The sequence below is a fragment of the Schistocerca americana genome, chromosome 3, assembly GCF_021461395.2.
Source record: "Schistocerca americana isolate TAMUIC-IGC-003095 chromosome 3, iqSchAmer2.1, whole genome shotgun sequence".
Lineage (NCBI taxonomy): Eukaryota > Metazoa > Arthropoda > Insecta > Orthoptera > Acrididae > Schistocerca > Schistocerca americana.
In genome coordinates this window covers 751,276,611-751,300,198 of record NC_060121.1, presented here as the reverse complement: position 1 = coordinate 751,300,198, position 23,588 = coordinate 751,276,611, and the positions used below count along the sequence as shown (strand labels likewise).

Below are 23,588 nucleotides of genomic sequence, written 5' to 3'. Positions count from 1 at the left end.
TGTGAGATGTTAGCTAGCATGCGGTGCTATCGCCCGAAATGTTGTTTGTTGAAATAATACGCAGTGTTGAAAAGATTCAGAGGTTCATTGTGATTCAGAGGTTCATTATGAAATTGTTTAGTCAGTGTGAAATATTAAGTTCTGTAGTTTTAAAGTTATTGAAAATATTTTGTGTCGTTGGATGTGCCTCATTTTTCTGAGGTGACAAAGGCATTCAGATTTGCTTTGATACTTATCTATAAATTATTATAGATTGTCGAAGAGCTATAAGACGTCCTCCTTGAGCTTGTCTGGCACTCTGCCATTTTTGGTGCATCTCATGCACAAAGGCCATTCGAGCAACAGCTTCACAAGTTTCCAGCTTTGAGATTTACCCATTTCTGATCATGCTGCTTGTCTTTGTACATAGATTCATCTGTACTAGTCACCTATCTGGACCAGCTGTGGTATGCCTTGAGCACTGGGTCTGGTAGCACTCAGCTGTACAGCAAATTCGTCTTACTTCGTATCAATACTGGGCTCCCGATTGGCTCGCCTACATATGTGTAACATTATGTTCTGCAGCTTTCTGTTGATACAGCCACGAGAATTGAGTAATGCTATTATTATTCAGAATTGTTACTAGCTGCAGTTGAGTTGTATCTTTTTTTCCTCTTATTCATTGAATTTTCTGCAAAATTTATAAAACCAATGTTTCTGATCAACATTGTACTTCACTCAGGAACTTATTATTGACTGAAGAAAAGATGGTTATAAAGAAATGTCTTATACCGGAAATAAGCAGAATTGTCTTTTATTGTTTGAGTTGCATGCTCTAGTTGCTACAGAAAAAGAAACTGTTAGCACACCTTTCATTAATTCAATAAATACAATTTTTGAAACTTCAAGGAATTTGCGTAATACCGGTGTGCGGTCTGCTTCACGTCTGGCCAGGCTGAATTCTTTTCACCCCGTGGATGATTAGACTTGCTCATGAATCATTTCACAACAATAACAAGTAAAATTAATATTCCCTAAAGCAGATTTCCCTTTTATAACTCTCCATACAATTACAATGGTGGTTTTGAGAAGTCTGGTAAATTTCTATGAAAGAATTGAACATGTTTGTTGTGTCTTCATGGTTGGTAAGCTTGACTATTCCAAGGATCATGTAAAGAATTTCAAGAATGTACAGAATACAGTTCATTGTCAACAGCTGTCTGTATTGCTCAGTGTGTCGACTGTGATTGAAAATGGATAAAACCGAGTTTCATACTGTTATTAATAACATTTTTATTTAAAGGGTTTGACTGCCGCACATATCTAAACAGAACTGGATGAAGTTCGCACATAATCTGAACCATTGTAGAAGTATATTTACTTTTGGATTAATGATTTTGAATGTTGTTGGACAAGCACCAAAGACAAAACCTGCTCCAGCCATCCAATTGAAGTCACCACAAAGGAAACCATCGACAAAATCTATGAAGTGGTAGCGCAAGACCACTGAATAAACATTCATGAGATTTCTGAGACTGTAGGCATCTCAACTGAGCGAGTGCATAATAACCTGCATGGAAAAGTGGCTATGAAGGAGCTATGTGTGAGGTAGGTTGTGCGATTGCTCACTGCCAGCCGAAAGCACATCTTGCACAACATTTCAAAATGATGTCTGCCGATGTTTAGTCGCATTCCACACGACTTTTAATTCTGATTTCTGAATGTTGGGACCTGGGTCCATCATTGTGCACCAGAGTCAAAATGGCAATCAAAACAATGGACAAAGACTGATGAAAGTGCAGCAAAGAAGGCAGAGACAATTTTTTCAGCTGATACGGTGATGGCCAGTGTTTTTTGGGCTTTCCAAGGAGTAATCCTCATAGATTACATGGAAAAAAGCAGAACCATAACCAGACCTTATTATGCTTCATTGTTGGATCATTTGAAACTTACATTTGCTGATAAAAGATCAATGGTGTCATGCAAAACAGTGCTCTCACTAGGATAATACACTAGCACATATATCAGTGATAATGATGGCGAAAGTGCATGAATTGAGCTGTCAGTTGGTTCCTCATCCCAAAGTGAATGCTTTCATTTCCTAACTTGAGACATTGGCTGAATGGAAGAAATTTTCATCGAATTAGGAAGTAATAGTTGCAGTCAATGAGTAATCTGCAGTGTTTGACATAACATATGATGATAGAAAGAAAGAGCTGGACGATTGTTAGACCAAGTGTGTACCCCCGAAAGTAGACTATGTCGAGAAGTAAGGTGAATTGTTTACAAAAAAAAACCTTTTTTTTTTTTTCTTGCTTTTTTACCAGACTCGTCAAACCACTCTTGTATTAGCTTTGTGTAAGTATAAGCAGGCAAACTTTGCTGTGTAAATTGAAGCTTGTTATAATGTAAAATTTTAGATTGTGCTGTACTGTCACAGATCCCCCTCCTCTAGGTGAGTAAGTGTAGCTTGTGGCTTTTCCAAATCAACACAGGCAATTAGTTTGTCTTGACATAGAATCTAACCAAAACAGTATTCTAATATATACTGATGAACCAAAACATGTGACCACTACCCACTGTGAAACTAAATGCCACCTCGTAACATTACGAACACTTAACACAGTAAGAAAAGTGTGTAAGAGGAGCAAGGACAAATGGGGATCATCCTGTTAATGGTAAAGGTTGCAAATGGAGAAATCCAGAGACATAAGTAATTTTGGTGAAGGACAGATTGATATGGCACTGCACCTGAGAATGTGCATCATGGAAATAGCAAAGCTGGTTGACTGTTCATGTACCACTGTTGTGAACATCTGTGGAAAGTGGCAGAAGAGCTACAAAACCACTTCATTAAAGAATGTGGAGGTCATTTATGCCTACTCTGTAAAGCAGGATAGGTGGTGAACTGTGCAGTATACAGTGCTGGTGCAAGCAAAAGTGTTTCCGAGGACACCTTTCAGCACATTGTTGGACATAGTGTTACACTGCAGGTGACCCCTGTTTGTTCCCATGTTGACTCAGTGATGTCATCAATTACAGTGAACATGATGGGATAATGGAGAGTGGGCCGTGAATCAATCAAAATATGTCAGCTGGTTAGAAGAATCACGTTTCTTGTTATCACCAGGTCACTGGTTGTATCTGGATGTGACGTTATCCAGGCGAACAGCTGCTTGAAGCATGCAGTGAACCATGAATACGATACAGCGGTGGCAATATTATGCTATGGGAACATTCACCTTTGCCCCCATGAGACATGTGGTAGTAGTCAAAGGGACAGAGAGCTGTGGACTACGCGAATATTGCTGCTAACCACCTGCATCCCTTCATGCTTGATGTCTTCCTTGACAGTAAGGGAATCTTTCAGGTGGATAACTCTTCGTGTCACAAAGCCTAAATCATGCTACAGTGGTTTGAGAAGTAAGGTAGTGAACTTGAGTTGGTGCCTTGGCCACCAAATTCACTTGACCTGACTCGAGTGGAACACATGTTGGTCCAAATTCATGCCATGAAGAGTTGTTGCTATATAAGAGGGTGGTTTGAAAAGTTCTTGGAATCACCACAAGAGGTCAGTGCTAGCGCGAGTTTTTCACGTGGTATTCATTGCCTGTAAACACGTGCCACATCAGTGCTCTTGGAAGAGAGCTGAGGCAGTGAAGTGGCTCTGTTGTTGTACCCGCGTAGTGATTTGCGAAGATGGAAAAAATTGAGATTTGAGCAGTGACTAAGTGCTTCATAAAGAAAGGTATGAAAGCAAAGGACATTCATGCTGATTTCCAGTATACACTTGGGAGGGGGGGGGGGGAGGGGGGGGGCCTCTGCTCCTTCATATTCAACTGTTGCCAAGTGGACAAATGAATTTAAATTTGGCCAGGAGAGCTTATATGATGATCTACGCAGTGATCGGCCAAGATGTGTCACTATTGCAGACATCATTGCAAAATTGCACAAAATAATAATGGATGATCACCAATTGAAAGTGCGTGAAATTGCTCACGCTTGCCAGATGTCATCTGAAAGGGTATATTATGTTTTAACTGAAGAATTAGAAATGAAAAAATTATCTGCAAGATGGGTGCCGCGACTCTTGATATTGGATCAAAACCGCATGAGAATGGACATATCAGAACAATGTTATAGGAGAATCTTGGGTGCACTACTATACCCCAGAGACAAAACAACAGTCAAAGCAGTGGAAATATGTTGATTCTGTGCCACCAAAGAGAGCAAAGACAATTCCTTCAGCAGGAAAGGTCATGGCATCAGTGTTCTGCAATACAAAGGGGATTCCGTTCGTAGATTATCTCCCCACTGGGCAAACAATTACTGGAGAATACTATGCTAACCGCCTGGACAAGTTGCAACAAAAGATATGTGAAAAAAGGCCAGGTTTCGCAAGGCAGAAAGTCACCTTCCATCAAGACAATGCATGCCCGCACACACGTGACGTTGCCGTGGCAAAATTACACGAACTAAGGTATGAGTTGTTGCAACACTCATCTTACTCACCCGATATGGCTCTATCAGATTTCCATCTCTTCTCAAAACTGAAACTTTTTCTTGGTGGACGAAGATTCACTTCAAACAAAGAATTGATAGCCGGAGTTGACAACTATTTTGCAGGCCTGAGGGAAACTCATTTTCGAGATGGGATCAAGGCACTGGAACATCATTGGACCAAGGGCATTAATCTACAAGTAGACTACATTGAAAAATAAAAAAAGTTTCAGTGATGTAAGTACTTTTTTCTATTCCATTCCGAGAACTTTTCAAACCACCCTCGTACTTATTAAGCAAGTAGCTATGTTGTTATGGCTCATGAGTGTGTATTGAATGAAGTGCGACCCAGAAAATCTAAAAATAAATTAATACATTAGCACAAAAGCACAAACAAATTAAAATTATTGGTTGTATGTTTTTATAAAACATACCACTAAAATAAGAGATATAACTTATCAAACCCTAAACCAGAATCACAAATAAGTGTGTATCATTCAACACAAGAATTTAATTTTCTGTTCAATTTTAAAACAAATAGTTCTCACAGAATACAACAACAGGAAGGATTATGCATATTCCTAAGCACATAAGAAGGATTAAAAAAACTTTAACCTTTTCGTTTCACTACTTAATGAGTTCAAGAACAGGACCTAAAAGGACTGTACTTGTAATAATTTATAAACTGCTGTACTATAATTGCTCATCAGAAGTAATGCAAATAGCGGTGGTGGTGATGGTCGTGGTCGTCATGCTCTTAGGGCACATACCAGCCGGGTTATTAGCACATTTTCTGTTTTTCACAATTTGACTTGCATGAATAAGAGATTTGAAATGATACATGTGTGTATACTTTTATACACAGGTATCCGCTGAAGCACCAAAGAAATTGGTATAGGCATGTGTATTCAAATACAGAGATAAGTAAACAGGCAGAATACGGCACTGTGGTTGGAAACGCCTATATAGGACAGCAAGTGTCTGGCACAGTTGTTAGATCGGTTACTGCTGCTACAGTGGCAGGTTATCAAGATTTAAGTGGATTTGAATGTGGCGTTATAGTTGGCGCATGTTGATGGGGCACAGCATCTGCAAGGTAGCAGAGAAGCGAGGATTTTCCTGCATGACCATTTCACGAGTGTACCGTGAATATCAAGGATCCAGTAAAACATCAAATCTACGATGTCACGACAGCCAGAAAAAGATCCTGCAAGAATGGGACCAACAACGACTGAACAGAATCATTTAGTGTGACAGAAGTGCAACCTTTCCACAAATTGTTGTAGATTTCAATGCTGGGCCATCAACAAATATCAGCGTGCTATCCATTCAACGAAACATCATCAGTATGGGCTTTTGGAGCTGAACGCCCACTCGTGTACCATAGATGACTGCATGACATGAAGCTTCATGCCTTGCCTGGACCTGTCAACACCGATGTTGAACTGTTGATGACTGGAAACATGTCTCGTTGGATGAGTCTCATTTCAATTTGTATCAGACAGATGGACATGCACAGGGATGGAGACAACCTCATGAATCCATGACCCTGCATGTCAGCAGGAGACTGTTCAAGCTGATGGAGTCTTTGTAATGGTGTGGGGTGTGTGCAGTTGGAGTGATACGGGACCTCTGATACGTCTTGATGCAACTCTGATAGGTGACAAGTACATAAGTATCCTGTCTGATCACCTGCATCCATTCATGTCCATTGTGCATTCCAATGGACTTGGGCAATTCCATCAAGACAATATGACACCTCACATATCCGGAATTGCGACAAAGTGGCTCCAGGAACACTCTCCTGAGTTTAAACACTTCCACTGGACACCAAACTCTCTAAACCCTTCCGCTGGACACCAAACTCCCTAGACATGAATATTATTGAGCATATCAGCGATGCCTTACAATGTACTGTTCAGAAGAGATCTCCCCTCATACTCTTGTGAATTTATGGACAGCCCTGTAGGATTCATTCTGTCAGTTCCCTCCAGCACTACTTCGGACACAAGTCAAGTCCATTCCGTGTCGTGTTGCAGCACTTCTGCATGCTCGCAAGGTCCCCACATGGTATTCGGCAGGTGTACCAGTTTCATTGGGTTTTCAGTTTAAAAGAAACCCAGTCTTCGTACAAATTTATGTCTAGGAAGTAAGGGGAAAAAGAGATGGGGTCAGTCACAGGTACAGTGAGAGAAACAGAGAGCTGAAATGAATGTGTGGGGCCCTGCCCACTCGTCTATTATAGGGTGCTAAAGGATGCTGCATTCTCAGATAGCTATACAACAATTCAAGCAAATCACATTAATGATTTTTATTACAGTAAAGTACATTGACAATACTTAACTTTGGTTTACAAGAAGTGTTGCAAGTAAGGGGTGATATGCAAACAATCAGTGTCCTTTGCTATATACAATGTTCATGCAAATTTGTCACACAGTTTGTGGATCACTAATAACTGCTGTTGTAGTGCTCTCTTCTAAGGCATGGTTTCTACTAATGTCCGTCTTCTACTCTCGCCAAGGCTGGCAGGAGCGGCCCTTATATAGTCTTCTTGTAGAGGCTGCTCCTGCCGTGGTGACGTCCTAGTCAGCATGCTATAGGTTGACTTCATCTCACAGCCATTTCTGCTCTTGTGTTCATCATCTTCATGCTGGCACTTGTTGTTAGGCCATAACATTCCTCCTCCACCACCCCCCCCCCCCCCCCAAAGCGATGGACCGTCCTTGTGTAGGGAGTGCGACCATGGCAGGGGAGGTAGGAGGGTGGGCGCACTGCTCAACCGGAAACTGTGGCTGCAAGGGACGTGCAGCTTCCAGTCACCCTGCCATCCAGCCTTCACCCTGGTGGAAACATCCCCTGGGAAATGACCAGAAGGATACGTGTCCACCTCCTGTTGCCATGAACCAGATGAAGAAGGCAGTGACTGCTGCAATGTCGGCAGCTCCAGCTCCATCGGTAGGACAAGAGGAGGTGGAGGAGGCGAAGCCTCAGTCCTTGTGGGGTCATCCCGCGGTGTCATGATGACACCCTCTGGTGGCTGCCATGGCTGCACAGTCCTCTGGATCTGTGAATCAGGGGAAAGAAGCACTGAAAGATCATTGTGCATATGAAGGCATGAATTTGATTTTGATGTAAGAGCTGCAAGCACCTGGACCGGAAACAAGATAAATGCAAGCCCCAAGTTGACGGCGATCTCACCTTGCACACACCATCTGCTGCCACTAAAAACCCTGTAAAAGACAATATTAAGCAGTGCGAAGCGATACTTGTGGCCTTCCTGCGGTGCTGGATGCTGAGGAGAGTGGAGCAGTGCCCGATGGCAGCGGCTGTGAAGCGATTCCACCAAAGGTGGTCTATCTCATGGGTGCGAATGATAGGAGGCGAGAAACAGTTGCAATGCTTGATCCCTATTGAGAGTGGAGCGAAGTTTGGCCATCTGCTGCCTGAAGGTTCTGATAAAACATTCCACTTCACTGTTTGACTGTGGATGGAACGGTGCAGTAGTTAGATGGTGTATGCCGTTGCATTCACAGAATGTTTCAAATTCATTTCTTGTGAACTGAGTGAATGTGGCATTGTCGAGTTCATTGACACTCTGAAAGGAAATTTGCTATATGAGTCAACCACAATCAAACAGCAAGTGTTCCAAAAAGGTGCTGCAAAGTCTATGTGCACACGTTGCCATGGCAATTGTGACTTAGGCCAAGCAGAGAATTTTTGTGGTATAGCAGACTTATTTCCCACACATGCATGACACTGTGATGTCATGTGTTCTATTTGGGTGTCCATACCCTGTCAAGTACAGTGTCAACATGCTAACTGTTTCATACGAACAATCCCCCAGTGTCCTTGGTGAAGTAACTGCAACACTTCTTTTTGCAAAGCTTTAAGGATCACCACACGTGACTGTCCATAATCATTTTGAACAAGTATCACTCCTTTCTGAACAGTTAGGCTATGCCAACGAGCAAAGTATTGGTGCACTACAGAGTTCTTTATGCTACGAAAGGAATGAGGCCAAGATGTGCGAATGTATGTTAACAAAATGTTCAAATCTGAATCAAATTCCATGGCCTGTGCAATTTTTCTATAGTTCAGCGGAAGAGATTGATGCATTTCAGAATCCTGAGCGTCAATGTGACAACAAATTGCAACAGAAGCATCAAAGTCTGTATCAGTGCTAAATGGAAGATGTGAAAGTGCGTCCGCATTACCATGTTTAGCCGTTAGACGATACACAATCTCATACTTGTACTGAGACAACAGCAAAGCCCATCTTTGCAGTTTTTGGGCAGTTCGTACAGGAACCAGTTTCATCGAATGAAACAAGGACTGCAAAGGCTTGTGATCTGTTACTAATTAGAATGTTCTGCCATACAAATAGTGGTGGAATTTAGTGACACCATACACAATAGCCAAAATTGAGAAAGACTCAATTTGTGAATAGTTACACTGAGCTTTGGACAAGACTTTTGATGCGAAAACAACAGATTTAAAAAAAATCACACTTGACCAGTCTACACTTTAGTTCTGCTGCAGATAACACATAAAACAAAGCACGAAAATTTGCAATATGTTCTTTAGGTGTACGACCTGCAACGACAATGTCACTTTGGTACTTGTGCAGTCAGCTGTTCCAAATACCGTTGGAAAATGGCAGGTGTGGAAGCACTGCCAAAAGCAAATGCAAATATTTAAGCAAGCCCAAATGAGTATTTACTACACACACTTTTTGAGATTCATAATCTAGAAGTATTTGAAGATACGCGTCGTGCAAATCAATTTTTGAAAAGTAGTGCCTAACACCTAATTTGTTCATGAGATCCTCTGGCCGTGGCAACGGATAAGTATCAATCACAGTTTGTGGGTTGACCGTAGACTTGAAGTCAACACAGAGGCGAATGTGACCTGAAGGTTTGGGGAGCAAAACCAGTGGACTTGGCCATTGATTAGCTGATATGGGTGCAATAACTCCACTATCTTGCAACTCTTTATGTTCATTGGCAACTTTGTGCTGGGCCAGGATTGCAATGGGAACAATTCTGGCCCAGCAAAATTTTGGCTGAGCTTTAACTTTCGTAGTAATAGTAGCAACAAAATTGATAGCCTTACCTAAACATTCTGAAAAGAGTTCCAGGAATTCCTTTAACAAGCTAGTTAAACTGCCTTTTGCATTGAATGCAAACACTGGCAACACATTGTTCTGAATATTAAAGCCAAACAAATCAAAAGAATCAAGACCAAATATGTTTTCACACCCATGTGATTGTAGCACTGTATAAGAAACTGTTTGCGTATGTGAGCAATACATGATAGGCAAAGTACACTTCCCGAAAAAGGGAGTGTTTTGTCCATTATAAGTTGTCTGTTGCGTGCTAGTTTTACACAGGCGTGGGGAGCCTAACAGTTCATGTGCGTTATGATTCAGCAGTGTAACAGAGGCACCCATGTCCAACTGAAATTTCACGTTTCCCACAAAGAAGTAAATGAACAAAAAGTTTGTTCAACTTGTGTATCACTGAAGAAACTGCATGCCTGCTAATTTTGCTAATGCCTCTTGCAGATTTGGAATAAATGCTTATGTTTGTTCCATGGCAAACATACAGTCTATACATTTCCTTTCCATCTGCAAGCATAACACTGAGCTTGTTGGGAGGGACAATCTTTGGCGTTTGTGCCTTGAATAACACCGAGCGCAAGACTTAGTTCTGTTCGCATGTTTAGCAGCCTGTAGAGCGAACCGCTTATGTGGCGTGCAGCGTTGTTTACTCGGCATGGCCAGTGCAAGCTGCCGCCGAGTGGGCCGATCACAAATAAGGGACTCAACCTGGCAAATAGCTGGCTGCTCAAATTTAACGGATGACAGGGCACCGGAATTATACTGATCTAGTATTTGCTATACCTGCTGAAATGATGGATTGTACTGTTTCAGAATCTGTTCTCTGAGTTTGACATCAGGGACATTGTACACAATCAAATCATGTAACATAACATCTGAAGCACTGCAAGCACATTTGAACTTGCATTACCTTGTAATAACCTGCAAACCTGTTACCCACTCACAATGTTTGTTCTGGCCATTTTTTGCGGTTAAAAAATTGATACCTAGCCACTACCACATTCATTTGTTGGTCATAATAATTAGTTAGTGACTCAACCAATTGGCCGTAAGCAAGTTCACTAGGAGTGGCGTTGGAAACATCTTCTGAGTTAAGCAGAACACTCCACTTCCTACCATGGATAATACATATGGAAGTTTCTCAGTACCTGGTACGTTGTGTGCTAGTAGATGTGCCTCAAACAGAGACAACCACTGGAGCCATTCCTCTTCTTGTTCAGAAAACTGCTGAAAAGATGGTATAGCAGCTGGAGTAGCTGATGTTTGTTCCATCAGACATACAGCATTGGCTAGTAGCTGCCGCACCATGTTGAGTAACGTAGACATTTGCTGTGTCTGGAACTGAAACATCTGCATTAGCTGTGTGGCATTGTAACGCTTGCGGGTGTGGTGCCTGAACAGGGGGCGGGATAGGTGGGGTGGGCATGTTGGAAGTGACAAATGCAACAGACAGGCAAGACAAGCAAGCAAAATAAGGACAAAAGCAAATAAAATTTCTGCAATGCCCATCTGAAAAACTGATTAGCGGTAGTATCACGTACACCAGGTATAAAAGGCCATTGCATTGGTGGAGCTGTCATTTGTACTCAGATGATTCATGCGAAAAGGTTTTCAACATGATTATGTCCACAATATGGCAATTTAGACTTAGAGTGCGGAATGGTAATTGGAGCTAGGAGCTAGACACATGGTACATTCCATTTTGGAAATCATTAGGTACCTCAATATTCTGAGACCCACAGTTTCAAGAGTGTGCCAAGAATACCAAGTTTCAGGCATTACCTGTCACAATAGACAACACAGCGGCTGACGACCTTCACTTAACAAGCAAGAACAGTGGCATTTGCAGAGTTGTCAGTGCTAATAGACAAGCAACACTGCATGAAATAACGGCAGGAATCAATGTGGGATGTATGACGAACATGTCCATTAGTGGACAGTGCAGTGGAATGAGGTGTTATTGAGCTATGGCTGCAGATGGCCAATGCAAGTACTTTTGCCAACAGCATGACATCACCTTCAGTGCCTCTCATGGACTTGTGACCATATCAGTTGGATCCTAGACGACTGGAAAACCACAGTCAGATGAGTCCCGTTTTCAGCTGGTAAGAGCTGCTGGTAGGGTATGAGCGTGGCAGAGTCCCCATGAAGCCATGGACTCAAGCAAGTTGTCAACAAGGCACAGAGCAAGCTGGTGGTGGCTCTATAATGGTGTGGGCTGTGTTTACATTGAATGGACTGAGCTGGTCATTGACTGGAAAAGGTTATGTTTGGCTACTTGGAGACCATTTGTAGCCATTCATGAACTTCATGTTTCCAAATGATGACGACGTGTTACCAGGCTACAGTTATTCGCAATTGGTGTGAAGAACATTCTGGACAACTTGAGTGAACGATTTGGCCACCTAGATCACCCCACATGAATCCCATTGAACGTTTATGGGACATAATCGAGATGTCAGTTTGTGTATACATTGTGCACTGGCAACACTTTCACTATTATGGATGGCTGTAGAGGCAGCATGGCTCAGTGTTTCTGCAGGGGACTTCCGACAACTTGTTGAGTCCATGCCATGCCGAGTTGCTGAACTATACCAGTCAAAAGTAAGTCCGACACTATATTAGGAGTTATCCCATGACTATTTGCACCTCAGTGTATGCTGTTAATGGTTCTTGGAAAATTTTTAAGACTTAAAACATTCCATTGAGGGTCGCCATTCTCCTGGATATATCACCTTGGGAGGACATTGATACCTCTTAACCTAAACTAACATTCTACAACAAAGGACACACTATAATGGTAAGGCATGCCTGAAATACCCATTTTTCCTATTACTGGATGATATTGCATTAACAGATAGGGTGGTAGGCTTTTTCAGTTGCAAAATGTATTTCTATTAAAATTTTCTGTGGAAGAAAGTCGAAGTGAAATACATTTACAAATTCAGTGTCACATGTCTTTTAACCCAGCTGAAGATGACTGAAAAGTCTTCTGGATTCTAGAGGTCACATGAAAGAGTTGTTCATAATCTGTTCTAATGTCATCCTTGTAGATAATAAGAGAGCTATATTAAGAATAACTACTGGGGTTGATGCAATCCATCCTTCATTCAGGAATGAAATTATGACTATGTCCCTTTGGGAATCAGTATATTATCCTTCAAGCCAAAGTGTGTTAAAACCAGGAGAACATAAACTTAGGATGCGAAATGCAGGTGTCCTGATATACCATAGTGCACTTTGGATCTGGCACAGTGCAGTGAAGCATAGATATAGCATGCTCTAAATCTCCTAATAACAAAGATGGTTGTACATTCATTCATTCATACATTGTGTTCCTTAAATCCTACCATTAAGGATATCCTTCAGTGATATGTAATGAGTCAAGTTATATGTCAACAGGCACAGTCTGCCCCTCCTAACTACTTCTATAAAGTATACCAATGACAGATTGTTAATTGGCACTAATCTACTCAAACCAATACTAATAGTAATTGCATCCAGAATACTTTATATTTGTATGTTAGTATAAAAACAAAAAGGCACTCTCCACTTCTCCTACACTACTCAGCTTCAGTTTGATGTGTAACCTGTAGCTCACAGAGAGGCACATGTTCCACCTATTCCTCAAGGTCAAAAAAAAGATGATCATGTAAAAGCATAAATAGCTTAGTAGTAGGTGAGAGCATCCCACTGTTCGAGGTTGTTATAATTTGTAAATAAAATCCATGAAACAGGATGTATACAGAATGTCTACAAGGCACGACAGCACCATAGCAGACCTATTTGCTGTGTGGAGGTTTAATAGTGCTGGAAAACAATTTGTTTATTCATTACTAAGCTGAACTTTGGTCCCTAGATGTGATAGATACACTTATATGTGTATTGATGTAATGTCTCAGAAATTCAAGATGTGTTAAAGTATGGGGGTCGGAACTTAAATAGTGGCAACTATTTGTTCACAACCAATACAAAAGAGTTACATGTTTTCACCTGTTACTGTCAATGTAGTCACCAGCATTGTGTAGAACCCATTGTCCTTCAATGTAGTCACCAGTGTTGTGTAGAACCCGTTGCCACTGATGTGGAAGGCATAGTATACCGTTAGCAGAGTCGATAGTGTGAATGGAGCAGTCTAAAGCTATAGTGATTCTCATGTATGACTATGATGGTGTTATCCTAACGCAATATCTTCCTCCAAGGCGGACCATCAGTGCACAGTATTACTGTTCATTTTTGGAGCATAACCTGTGACCAGCATTGCGAAAGAAGCAGTGTCACTTTCTGCACAATCCATCATAACATTCACTCATAACTAGAGTTCTCTTCTCGTAACATGTTACCCCACTGACTACAGGTGACTTACTGTTATGTTCAACTGCACATATCAGTAGCTTTGTTGTGGCGAGTGATGGTAAGTAAGCAAGCTACTGTACATGCAATAACATCAGCTGCCTGCATGTGTCTACCTGTTTGGGTATGCATAGCTCATGATGTGCGCCCCTCTCTCCCCCACCCCTGCTGTCTGAATGCACAATGCATCAACATGCAGTGCATACAGGGGGGCATGGGAAGGAGCGCGTACCTATGCACCTTGCTACTGAAGTGAGTATACAGTATACAATGTGTACATTATGCAGAAAATATTGTAGGCATATGGATTAAATATAGTGAAGATTGTATAAGCATTGTATTCATTACTTTGAATCTCGTCGCACAGCACAAATCGGCTAGTAAAAGCATTTTCACAAATATGATAAAAATTGAAAGTCAAACAGTAACAAGCTGTTTTAGAAGTAGCTTATGTTGTTCTTCAGGCTTCAAACTATCTCCATACCATATTTCTTCAAAATCAGTTCAGCAGACAGAGTTACTTTCGCATTTATAAAATTAAAATGCATAAAACTTTCAGTTAGGACATCTTTTTTTTCTCTGTGATCAGATTTAGGTTAAACAAAACCATATGGTGTCCCGAGCTATGCTCAGATTTCCTCTGAAAGCACCAAGAAAGAGATTAGCATGTTCAAATGGAGAAACAGATAGAGATGGTGGTGTTAAAGAAAACTTTAAATCTGTGATCAGATTTTGATGAAACAAAGCCAATCCTGTGCTGCAAGCTATGCTCAAGTTACATGCAAAAACACCATGAAAATTCACCTAGTAATTTTGAAGGTTAGCATGTTCAGACAGACAATACAAATTTAGTGAAACTTTAAATTGCAATATCTTTGCTCCATGATCTGATTTTGACAAACTAAAGCCTGAACATTGCCCCAGGCTATGCTCAAGTTACGTGCAAAAACCCCATGAAAATTCATCTAGTAGTTTTCTAGAAGTGTCTTCAGACAGACAAACATGACAGTTTTACGGATTTACTATTAGTACAGATCGTAAAAATCTACGTAGTCATCTTCAACACACAGGGCTTTCAATTGTTTTCTCACTTTAATAGAATTACCTGTTTAGGTGATTACAATAAATATTTCGGTGGGGGGGGGGGGGGGGGGGGGAACTTTGTATGCCGTGAAATAGTACAATTTTGTACCAATCCAAATGTTACATGTTATGTTATTGAATAGGAATGTTTTCACAACCAATCTTATTTGAAGAACATAACAATTCATCACCACCAAGAGCTGCTAGGTGTGTGTGTGTGTGTGTGTGTGTGTGTGTGTGTGTGTGTGTGTGTGTGTGTGTACCACCATTTAAAAAAGATAATTTTGTATATTTTATCTCAGCTTCAAATTTTGTTTGCTATTTTTCTGTGTAGACACTAAAGACAGCATAGTTTCATTGCATATATTTTCAGAAAACCTTCTGTTTCCTTTTTTCAGAGCAGAGTCCTGTGAAAGTTCCAGAAATGTTTAAATCTGAGGCTGTGCAAGAAGAGGTACGTTTACTGCCAACATGCAGTGTGTACATTTTCTACAGTCATGTTATCATTATAATATTGTGTACCATATTCCCATATTTGAGTTTGGTTGTAGATTTATTTGCATAAATATCGGTGGATGAACCAAAGTTGACAATTATTTTTATGACAAAAGTAACTGAACCTAAATGTTTTAGCAGATCTGCTATATGGTTTTCCCAGTTTAATGTTTCCGGAATATGCACTCTGAAGAACTTGGCACTTTCATCCCTGCTTTTTAATTTTTTTTGTTGATAAAGTACACTCATTATAGGTGGGGTATTTTTCACGGAATAAAACTGGGTGGGCTGTGGTTTTAAAAGTTTAAAACTATTGTTTGTGTATATCCCTTTTCTTAAAAAAGATGTCTGTGCCTTAAGTTCGCTAGAACTTACAAAATCCCTTAGCATCTGTCCATTATTGTTAATTATGCTTTCTCCAAAAGAACCTAAGGAATTAGAAACACATCTGTTGCCTATTCTTGAATTAATCTCCAATTATGACAGTCGAACAAGTATTTGCAAATATGTTAACAACTTTTGTAACTTTTTATGAAATTGTTCCAATTCTTCTGCATTGCCCTCCTCTGGGGCATAGACACAGGTTAGGGTAAGCATTCCTCTTAGATGTTTTAGACATACCAGCATAATTCTTTCTAACATCTTTTTATTATAATATCAGTCCTTGTAGAAAATTCATCTTGCTTTACTATAAATGTTCGATGTGTAATTAAATCAGATGGAGGGAAATTTTCCAATCTCATAGTCAATGAACGTAATGCAGAATCAAGACAAGCAATAGCAACAGTAAGCTGAGCTTGACCAGCTTGAACTTCAACATCAGTCAATGCAAAATCAATCCAGCCACCACAAAATGGTGATGGCCGATGTTTATAATAGTAGCAACATTCATATTAAAGGTAATCTCAACATATAAAATAGTCTTGTAAATAGTAGGGTGCCAGAGGAACACACGATGTCTCAGTGAATGAGTAATAGTGCAAGAGTGGTTATTTATATAGCAAAGCGCCAATTGCTGTCTGTCTGCTGCTGGGCCACCCCACTGTAAAATATTACATACACATTAGAATAAGTTTTGCATCACACCTGTTCCCAGAACTCCTGAAGATAGATGTTGACTATGGATATTTTATCACAGACACAGTCCCTTTGACTGTTCAGAGATATCACTAAACCCACCCAAAGACGTAAACAACCATGCATGAGCAGCGCCTATTAGACGGAGAGGGTCCTACAGGCGATCAGTTCCAGTCATTCCACCAGGAAGGATGTACACAGCTTGTGTTGTGCGTAGTTCACCCATGCCTAGATGGTCAGTACCATGGTTCGATCGCATACGCATTGTTACTTTGTGTCAGGAAGGGCTCTCAACAAGGGAAGTGTCCATGCATCTCGGTGTGAACCAAAGTGATGTTGTTCAGACGTGGAACTGTCAATTACATGCCTCGCTCAGGCTGCCCAAGGGTTACTACTGCAGATGCCGAATGGATCGCTCAGGATTGGCATCTTGTTCTCTTCACCAATGAGTGTCGCATATGCCTTCAACCAGACAGTCATTAGAGACATGTTTGGAGGCAACCTGGTCAGGCTGAACGCCTTAGGTACTCTCTCCAGCGAGTGCAGCAAGGTGGAGGTCCCCTCATGTTTTGTGGTGTCATCATGAGGGGCCGATGTATGCCGCCGGTGGTCATGGAAGGCACCATAATGGCTGTACAATACCTGAATGCCATCCTTTTACCGTTAGTGCAACCATATCGGCAGCATGTTGGCGAGGCATTCATTTTCATAGACGACAATTCACACCCCCATCGTACACATCTTGTGAATGACTTCCTTCAGGATAATGACATCGCTCGACTAGAGTGGCCAGCATGTTCTCCAGACATGAACCCTATCAAACATGCCCGGGATAGATCGAAAAGGGCTGTTTATGGATGACATGACCCACCGACCACTCTGAGGCCTCTACGCCGAATCGCCGTTGAAGAGTGGGACAATCTGGACCTACAGTGCCTTGATGAACTTGTGGATAGTATGCAACGACGAATACAGGCATGCATCAGTGCAACAGGACATGCTACTGGGTATTAGAGGTATCAGAGTGTATAGCAATCTGGACCACCACCTCTGAAGGTCTCACTGTATGTTGGTACAACATGCAATGTGTGATCTTCATGAGCATTGAAAAGAACGGAAATAATGTTTATGTTGATCTCTATTCCAATTTTCTGTACAGGTTCCGGAACTCTCAGAACTGATGTGATGCAAAACTTTTTTTGATGCATGTTTAATCCTCCAAATATTTGCTACCCTGAAGCTTTCACAGATAAAGGCAGGTCCACACCCAAAATTTTCAACAGTCTTACTAATTAATTTTTTTTTTATTAGTTACTGATCTAACATTCCAAGCCCCGATGCTATTCTAGTTTCTGCCAGTAATGTACTTTTCCACTGGCTGTGTTATGATGCCTGGTGGAGGGCCTGCCACCTTAGCGCTTCTGAGCTTACAAGAACTTCATTTGAGTTTAGTCCCCTAGGCTCCTATGCTCTCTCCACTATTGGGATAATCCCCTTACACCCTCAAGATAGGATTAGAGAATGAACATGAAAGATGCCCTCAGGCCTCATAAGCTAATAGCATTGGGGTTGAAAAAAACAAGAATTGGCAAATATGAAAGAAAACAAAAGAAATTTGACACAAGTAATTGGAAGCAATGTCAAACTTAGGTAAGGGGCCATGTGGTTGTCACTCTCATACTCTCAAGGCAGGTGCCCGCTAGGAGTACTACTCATTGTCTGGTCTTTCACCTGCTGATCAGTCTGGCACGGGTGACCCTACCAGGTGCATAGCTCCCATAATGATAGCTCTGTGTGTCATCAAGACACAAAAATCACCTCACTTTCAAATAAAATGGTAGAATATTAACATAGAGCAAGAACAATAATGGGCCCATGATAGAACCCTGCATAATAGCAATTGCTGTTTCTACCTGTAAAGGAAATGGAGCCTCGACTTGTGTTAATCAAAGGCCTAGGGTAACTTCTTGCATTCTGTTTCTAAAATAGTAACTAAACCAGGCACACGCTAACAAGTATCCGATAAAGACTGAATTTTTCCAATGGAATATTATGACCGACACAATCAGATTCCTTTAATAACTCACAAAAGATCACAATTGGTGATATTTTACTACATAAAAATTTTATTGCTCACACAGTGAATGCATAAACAGCTTCCTCAGTAGAGCAGCCCATTTGAAATCAAAATGTGATTGACTAAGTATCCCATTACAACAAAGGTAAGTGACAATCAAGGAGTAATCGATCACTACAGAAAAGATTGTTTACAGTTAGTCTGCAGAATTTCATCACCTCATCATTGCATCAGCTACGAATATCAACATTGTTGACCAGAATTGGTTGCCGTTCCAAAAGCATTGATGCTTTGCACAACTTGAGTGAAGAGGCCTGACGTGTGATTTACTGTGAGAGAGATATTGTATCCAAGACTGCACCACGTTTCACTTTTCATGAGTATTTAGCTGTCAAAAGATCTGTCCCTGGTGGAGTGCACACAGTTTGATCAAATTTCAAGTACGGACTTGTGTGAATTGACATAAAATTAAAAACTGAACAGAAGATAAAACTAGGACTTATTTGTATGAGCTGGAAACTAAGCAGCAGTTAGTTGCTCAGGTACTCTAAGATCAACTGAAATCAGCAAAGGTAATTTGTTCATGAAACACATTTAAAAAATGGCTGCTTGTTTCTTTGGTTTTACTGGTCATTTTATGGCTGCCTCTTTAAAAGTTTACACAACAGTTAATGCTGAACAGTATTCAATAGTTTTTTGGTCAAGTCATTAGTGAAATTAGGAAATACAGCTCTAGACATTGAATTAGTCTTCATTGTAACAATGTACTCTGTTGAAAAACAACTTCTGGAATTGATTGAAAGACATACAAAAGAATGTAAATTTTAAAGATTAACGTTTTGAAAAATGACGAATGATATGTACCAAAAAAATGTTTTTCTTTCATTGATTTTGTAATAACTTAAAAGGTGGTCCATACAGATTTTGTAGATCATTCCCATGTCAGTGATCACTCACTATATATAGCTCATACATCATTATTTGTTTGTTTGTTTGTTTATGTTCTGCCTGTATTGATGTGTATTTTTGTGCAGGTTCTAGCTCCACCAAGGCAGTTCGAGCAAGAGTCTCCTACAGAACTTCTTCCTCAGGAGGCAGGCACAAGCCCCAACTTAGACAACTGGCAAGGTAGCTAAATTACACATTTTTGTTTTTAAGCATGGAATTTTTCTGCTAAACAACGTAAAAGCCCTACATAGAAGTGAATATGCATATGAGTAATAAAAATACCTCTCATTACAAACTCACTCCTCATTAATATGCCATTACATTATCATTTCATTTAAATTTATTGTGTATTTATGACTCTGTGTATCAAGTGTAAATAAAATTTTCTGTTTTTGAATATCAACTCAGTTAAATCCAACTAGTCACTTTTAAATATGTAACTTCTGCATACTGCATCTGAAGGTGAGTCAGAAAAGGTTGGAATCTAGTTTATAGAGATCAACAAATACTTCAAAATTGACTGGTCAAAGTTATCTGTGTTTATATTCAATTAACACACAGCCACATGCTTTGAAATGGCCATGATGGGTAATCTTATTTTATCTATTTACTCACTGTGTTTGGATACATGCATGAGACTTTACATAGCATGAAACACATCAGACAAGATTTGATGCTATAACAAATTATGCCTAGAAATCACTCAGGCACACAAAGGGTACTCTAAATGTGGATGTGTAAGTGCTGTCATGCCTGCACAATTTTCTGAATATTGCTTTGCGTTTAGCAGAAGATACTTAATGAAATATGGTTACAATTCTTAAATAATAATAATAATAATAATAACAATAATACCAGTGGGCTGAAAAGACTACAGTCCTCAGTCACCATTTTAGCCTGGTGGTTAAGGTGGCTGTTAGTAAGAAGCACGAAGATCAATTAGAGTTGTAGTCTTAGCACAGGTTTGTTGCAGTCTCTTTAAATGTAAATATAGAATTGTTTAACTCATATAGAGAATAATAGCTGACGAGTACTGGCTTTTGGCTATGAAGTTTCCATTTCAGGCATTAATTATACATAAGTGATACACTCATAGCAGGCCTAGTTTTCATGACAACAGATTTCATACCAAGCAAAAGCTGAGGAAAAGGCAGTAAAAAGTGAATGGGACAGGATGGAAATGGTCTATCAAAACCAAGATTAAACAGGGTTCATGTGACTTTCAGAGGCAGTAAGATGACAATTAAGGGAGTAATGTCTTTATGGTTATTGTCTCCCTCCTTCCAGAGTCCATCTTGAGTGGCTTTCCTGCTCCACTTGCTATCTCCCTCTAACCACTTCCTCTTTTCCAGATCTGGCTCTAAGAGGGATGGAGGGGGGTGTACCACTGCCCAGGGCACCAGGTTTTTAGGGGAAGCAAATCTTAAATTTTAATATGGGTCCAAAAGGATGAATTAAACAAGACTTAAAAGGTTTGCGCAAATGAAGAAGTATGAAAATAAGCTGGAAATACATATCAGTGACACTCAGTAAAATCTAGCATGTTACTGGAAACTGTCTACGGCATTGTGAAACAGATGACATAGGAAGTGCTGGAGTTGGTCACCTTGGTTGTATCTTTGAAAATAGCATAGGTGTCTAGTGGCAATGTTGCCAACTCAGTTTCTGCCATGCACATGCACATACACATCACTCGAAATGAACCTACATGAGCTTGAAAACACCTACAGGAGCAAAACACTTTAAAATCTATACTCTATATTATGTAAATACAAGTTTTTCAGTGTTTTTACCAAAAATCTCTAAATTTTCTTGACCCACTTCTTTAAATTTTTACACAATCCTTTAATAAACATTCAGATGAATGTAGGCAATATGCAGGGTTTTCATTTCAACTGAAGACACTGAAATATCTCGAAAACTACACATCGGATCAAAAAAATTTGCAGTTCCAATTTGTTTGTCTTGGAGGGGACATCCAATGGTACCACACCCAACCCCTAACCCCACGCTGTGCATGGGTAGTGGGGAAAACTTTGAAATCTTCAGTGGGAACTGCCATTTTTTATTGCAGATTATGGTTCTACAGCAAATCTACAAACATTTTGTCTGAAGCGTTTTCTTCATTTCGCGACAGATGGTGCTGTAATCGGAAGAATAGAAGTGGGTACACAATCATTATTTACAACATGCTACTCAATGGCCCTTGAGTATCCAGTGGTTTGTGGGACCCCACCTCCATGCTGCGAGGGTAGGACAGACCAGTAATTCATAACATCTAATTAGGAACCCCATTTGCAACATTGTATTTCTCCTACATGTCTAACAGGGGACTACTCAATGCATCACCGCAGCGACGTAGTGAACTGCGACATTTCAAAACAGGCAGTACACTGTGACTGGAGCTCTCATATCATGCAGACATAGAACAGATAGCAGCTCTAAACATTACAATACTTGCACAGTTTGTATTTGACCTATCGTTTGGGGAATAGACGTGCAAGTGGATGATGATTGTTAGAACAGAGAATGTAGGAGAAATGTTGAGGCTGCTGTTCCCTTGTATGCCAAGCATTTTCCAGAGAAAACTCACTCTCGTTTGTTCTTTTACAAGGTTGTGAATGCCTCTATGTCTGATGGTAGCATATAGACTAGCAAAAGGAAATGAAGCAAAATCTTACAGAAGAAGCTAATGAAATAGCTGCACTAGCATCATGCACTACAACCCACAGATAAGTACCTGGCAATTACACTGCAATTCTGATGTCTGTAGGTATTATTTTCACAATACTGCATCCTTATAAGTACCATCCATACTACATGTCACTGCATCAAGAACTTCATGGCACTGATTTCCATAACTGGGTAGTATTTTGTGAATGGGCACATCAACATAACCAGACAATCCCCATGCTCCTTGCCAAGGTACTATTTTCTAATGAGTCTACATTCACAAACCAGCACAACATGCATTACTAGAGTGTAGCCAATCCTCATTGGTTACAGCAAGTTGACCATCAACGTCCTTGGTCAGTTAATGTATGGTGTGACAGCATGGGCAACAAACTCATTGGTCCATACTTTATTGATGGCACGCTGACTGGATGCAAATAATGAATGTTTTTGGAACAGGAAGTGCTGTTGCTACTGCAGGACATCGCCTTGTCTGTTCGACAGTGTATGTGGTTTCAGCATGATGGTTGCCCTGCACATTTCGTAATTGAAGCATGGGAACTATTAGACATGTCGATGGACTGTCAAAGGTGCCCCTATTAATTGGCCCCCTTTGTCACCTTTGGATGTTTAACACATGTACCAGCAAGTGCCTAAAGGCCGTGAAGACATGGTTGACTGCATCAGAAACACCTCTGCTGACATTCCCGCAGATAAGTTTCGATCCTATGTACGGTCATGTGAAAAGCGGATCGCTAAATGTAGTGAAGTTGGTGGTGCTACATTTGAACATTTACTCTAATTGGAAAAGTAGGGTAGCATTTGCCTCAAGCCACAGTCACAGTGGCGCATCAAGTAATCTCCTGTTTGATATGTCACAGGAATACAGCATTACAAATGTGGTTTCCAATTAGAAGTTATGAAATGCTGGTCTGTCCTACCCTCACAGCATGGAGGTGGGGTCTGATGTGCCATTGGGTATTCAAGGGCCATTGAGCAGCATGTTGTAAATTATGATTGTGTACTTATTTCTATTTCTCCAATTACAGCACCATCTGTGGCAAAATGAAGAAAATGCTTCGGACAAAACATTAGTACATTTTATCATAGAATCATAATCTGCAATGTAAAATGGGGGTTCCCATTAAAGATTTCACAGTCCCCACCCTCACCTCCCCTGCCACCTACGCACAGGGTGAGGTAGGGGTTTAAGTGTGGTATCATTGAATGTCCCCCCTCTGAGACAAACAAATTGGAATTTTAACTTTTTCTGATCTGATGTTT

The 23,588-nt window shown here is 40.5% G+C and overlaps 1 protein-coding gene across 1 annotated transcript in view; it reads left to right on the top strand.

The window, feature by feature from the left end:
* The window catches only part of LOC124606721 (drebrin-like protein), a 205,742-nt gene that overhangs the window by 133,759 nt on the left and 48,395 nt on the right, over positions 1 to 23,588 (top strand). The window contains exons 8-9 of the mRNA XM_047138751.1: positions 15,433 to 15,488; positions 19,718 to 19,811. Of these exons, the coding sequence (XP_046994707.1) occupies positions 15,433 to 15,488; positions 19,718 to 19,811 (150 nt within the window). The remainder of the gene's footprint in view (positions 1 to 15,432; positions 15,489 to 19,717; positions 19,812 to 23,588) is intronic.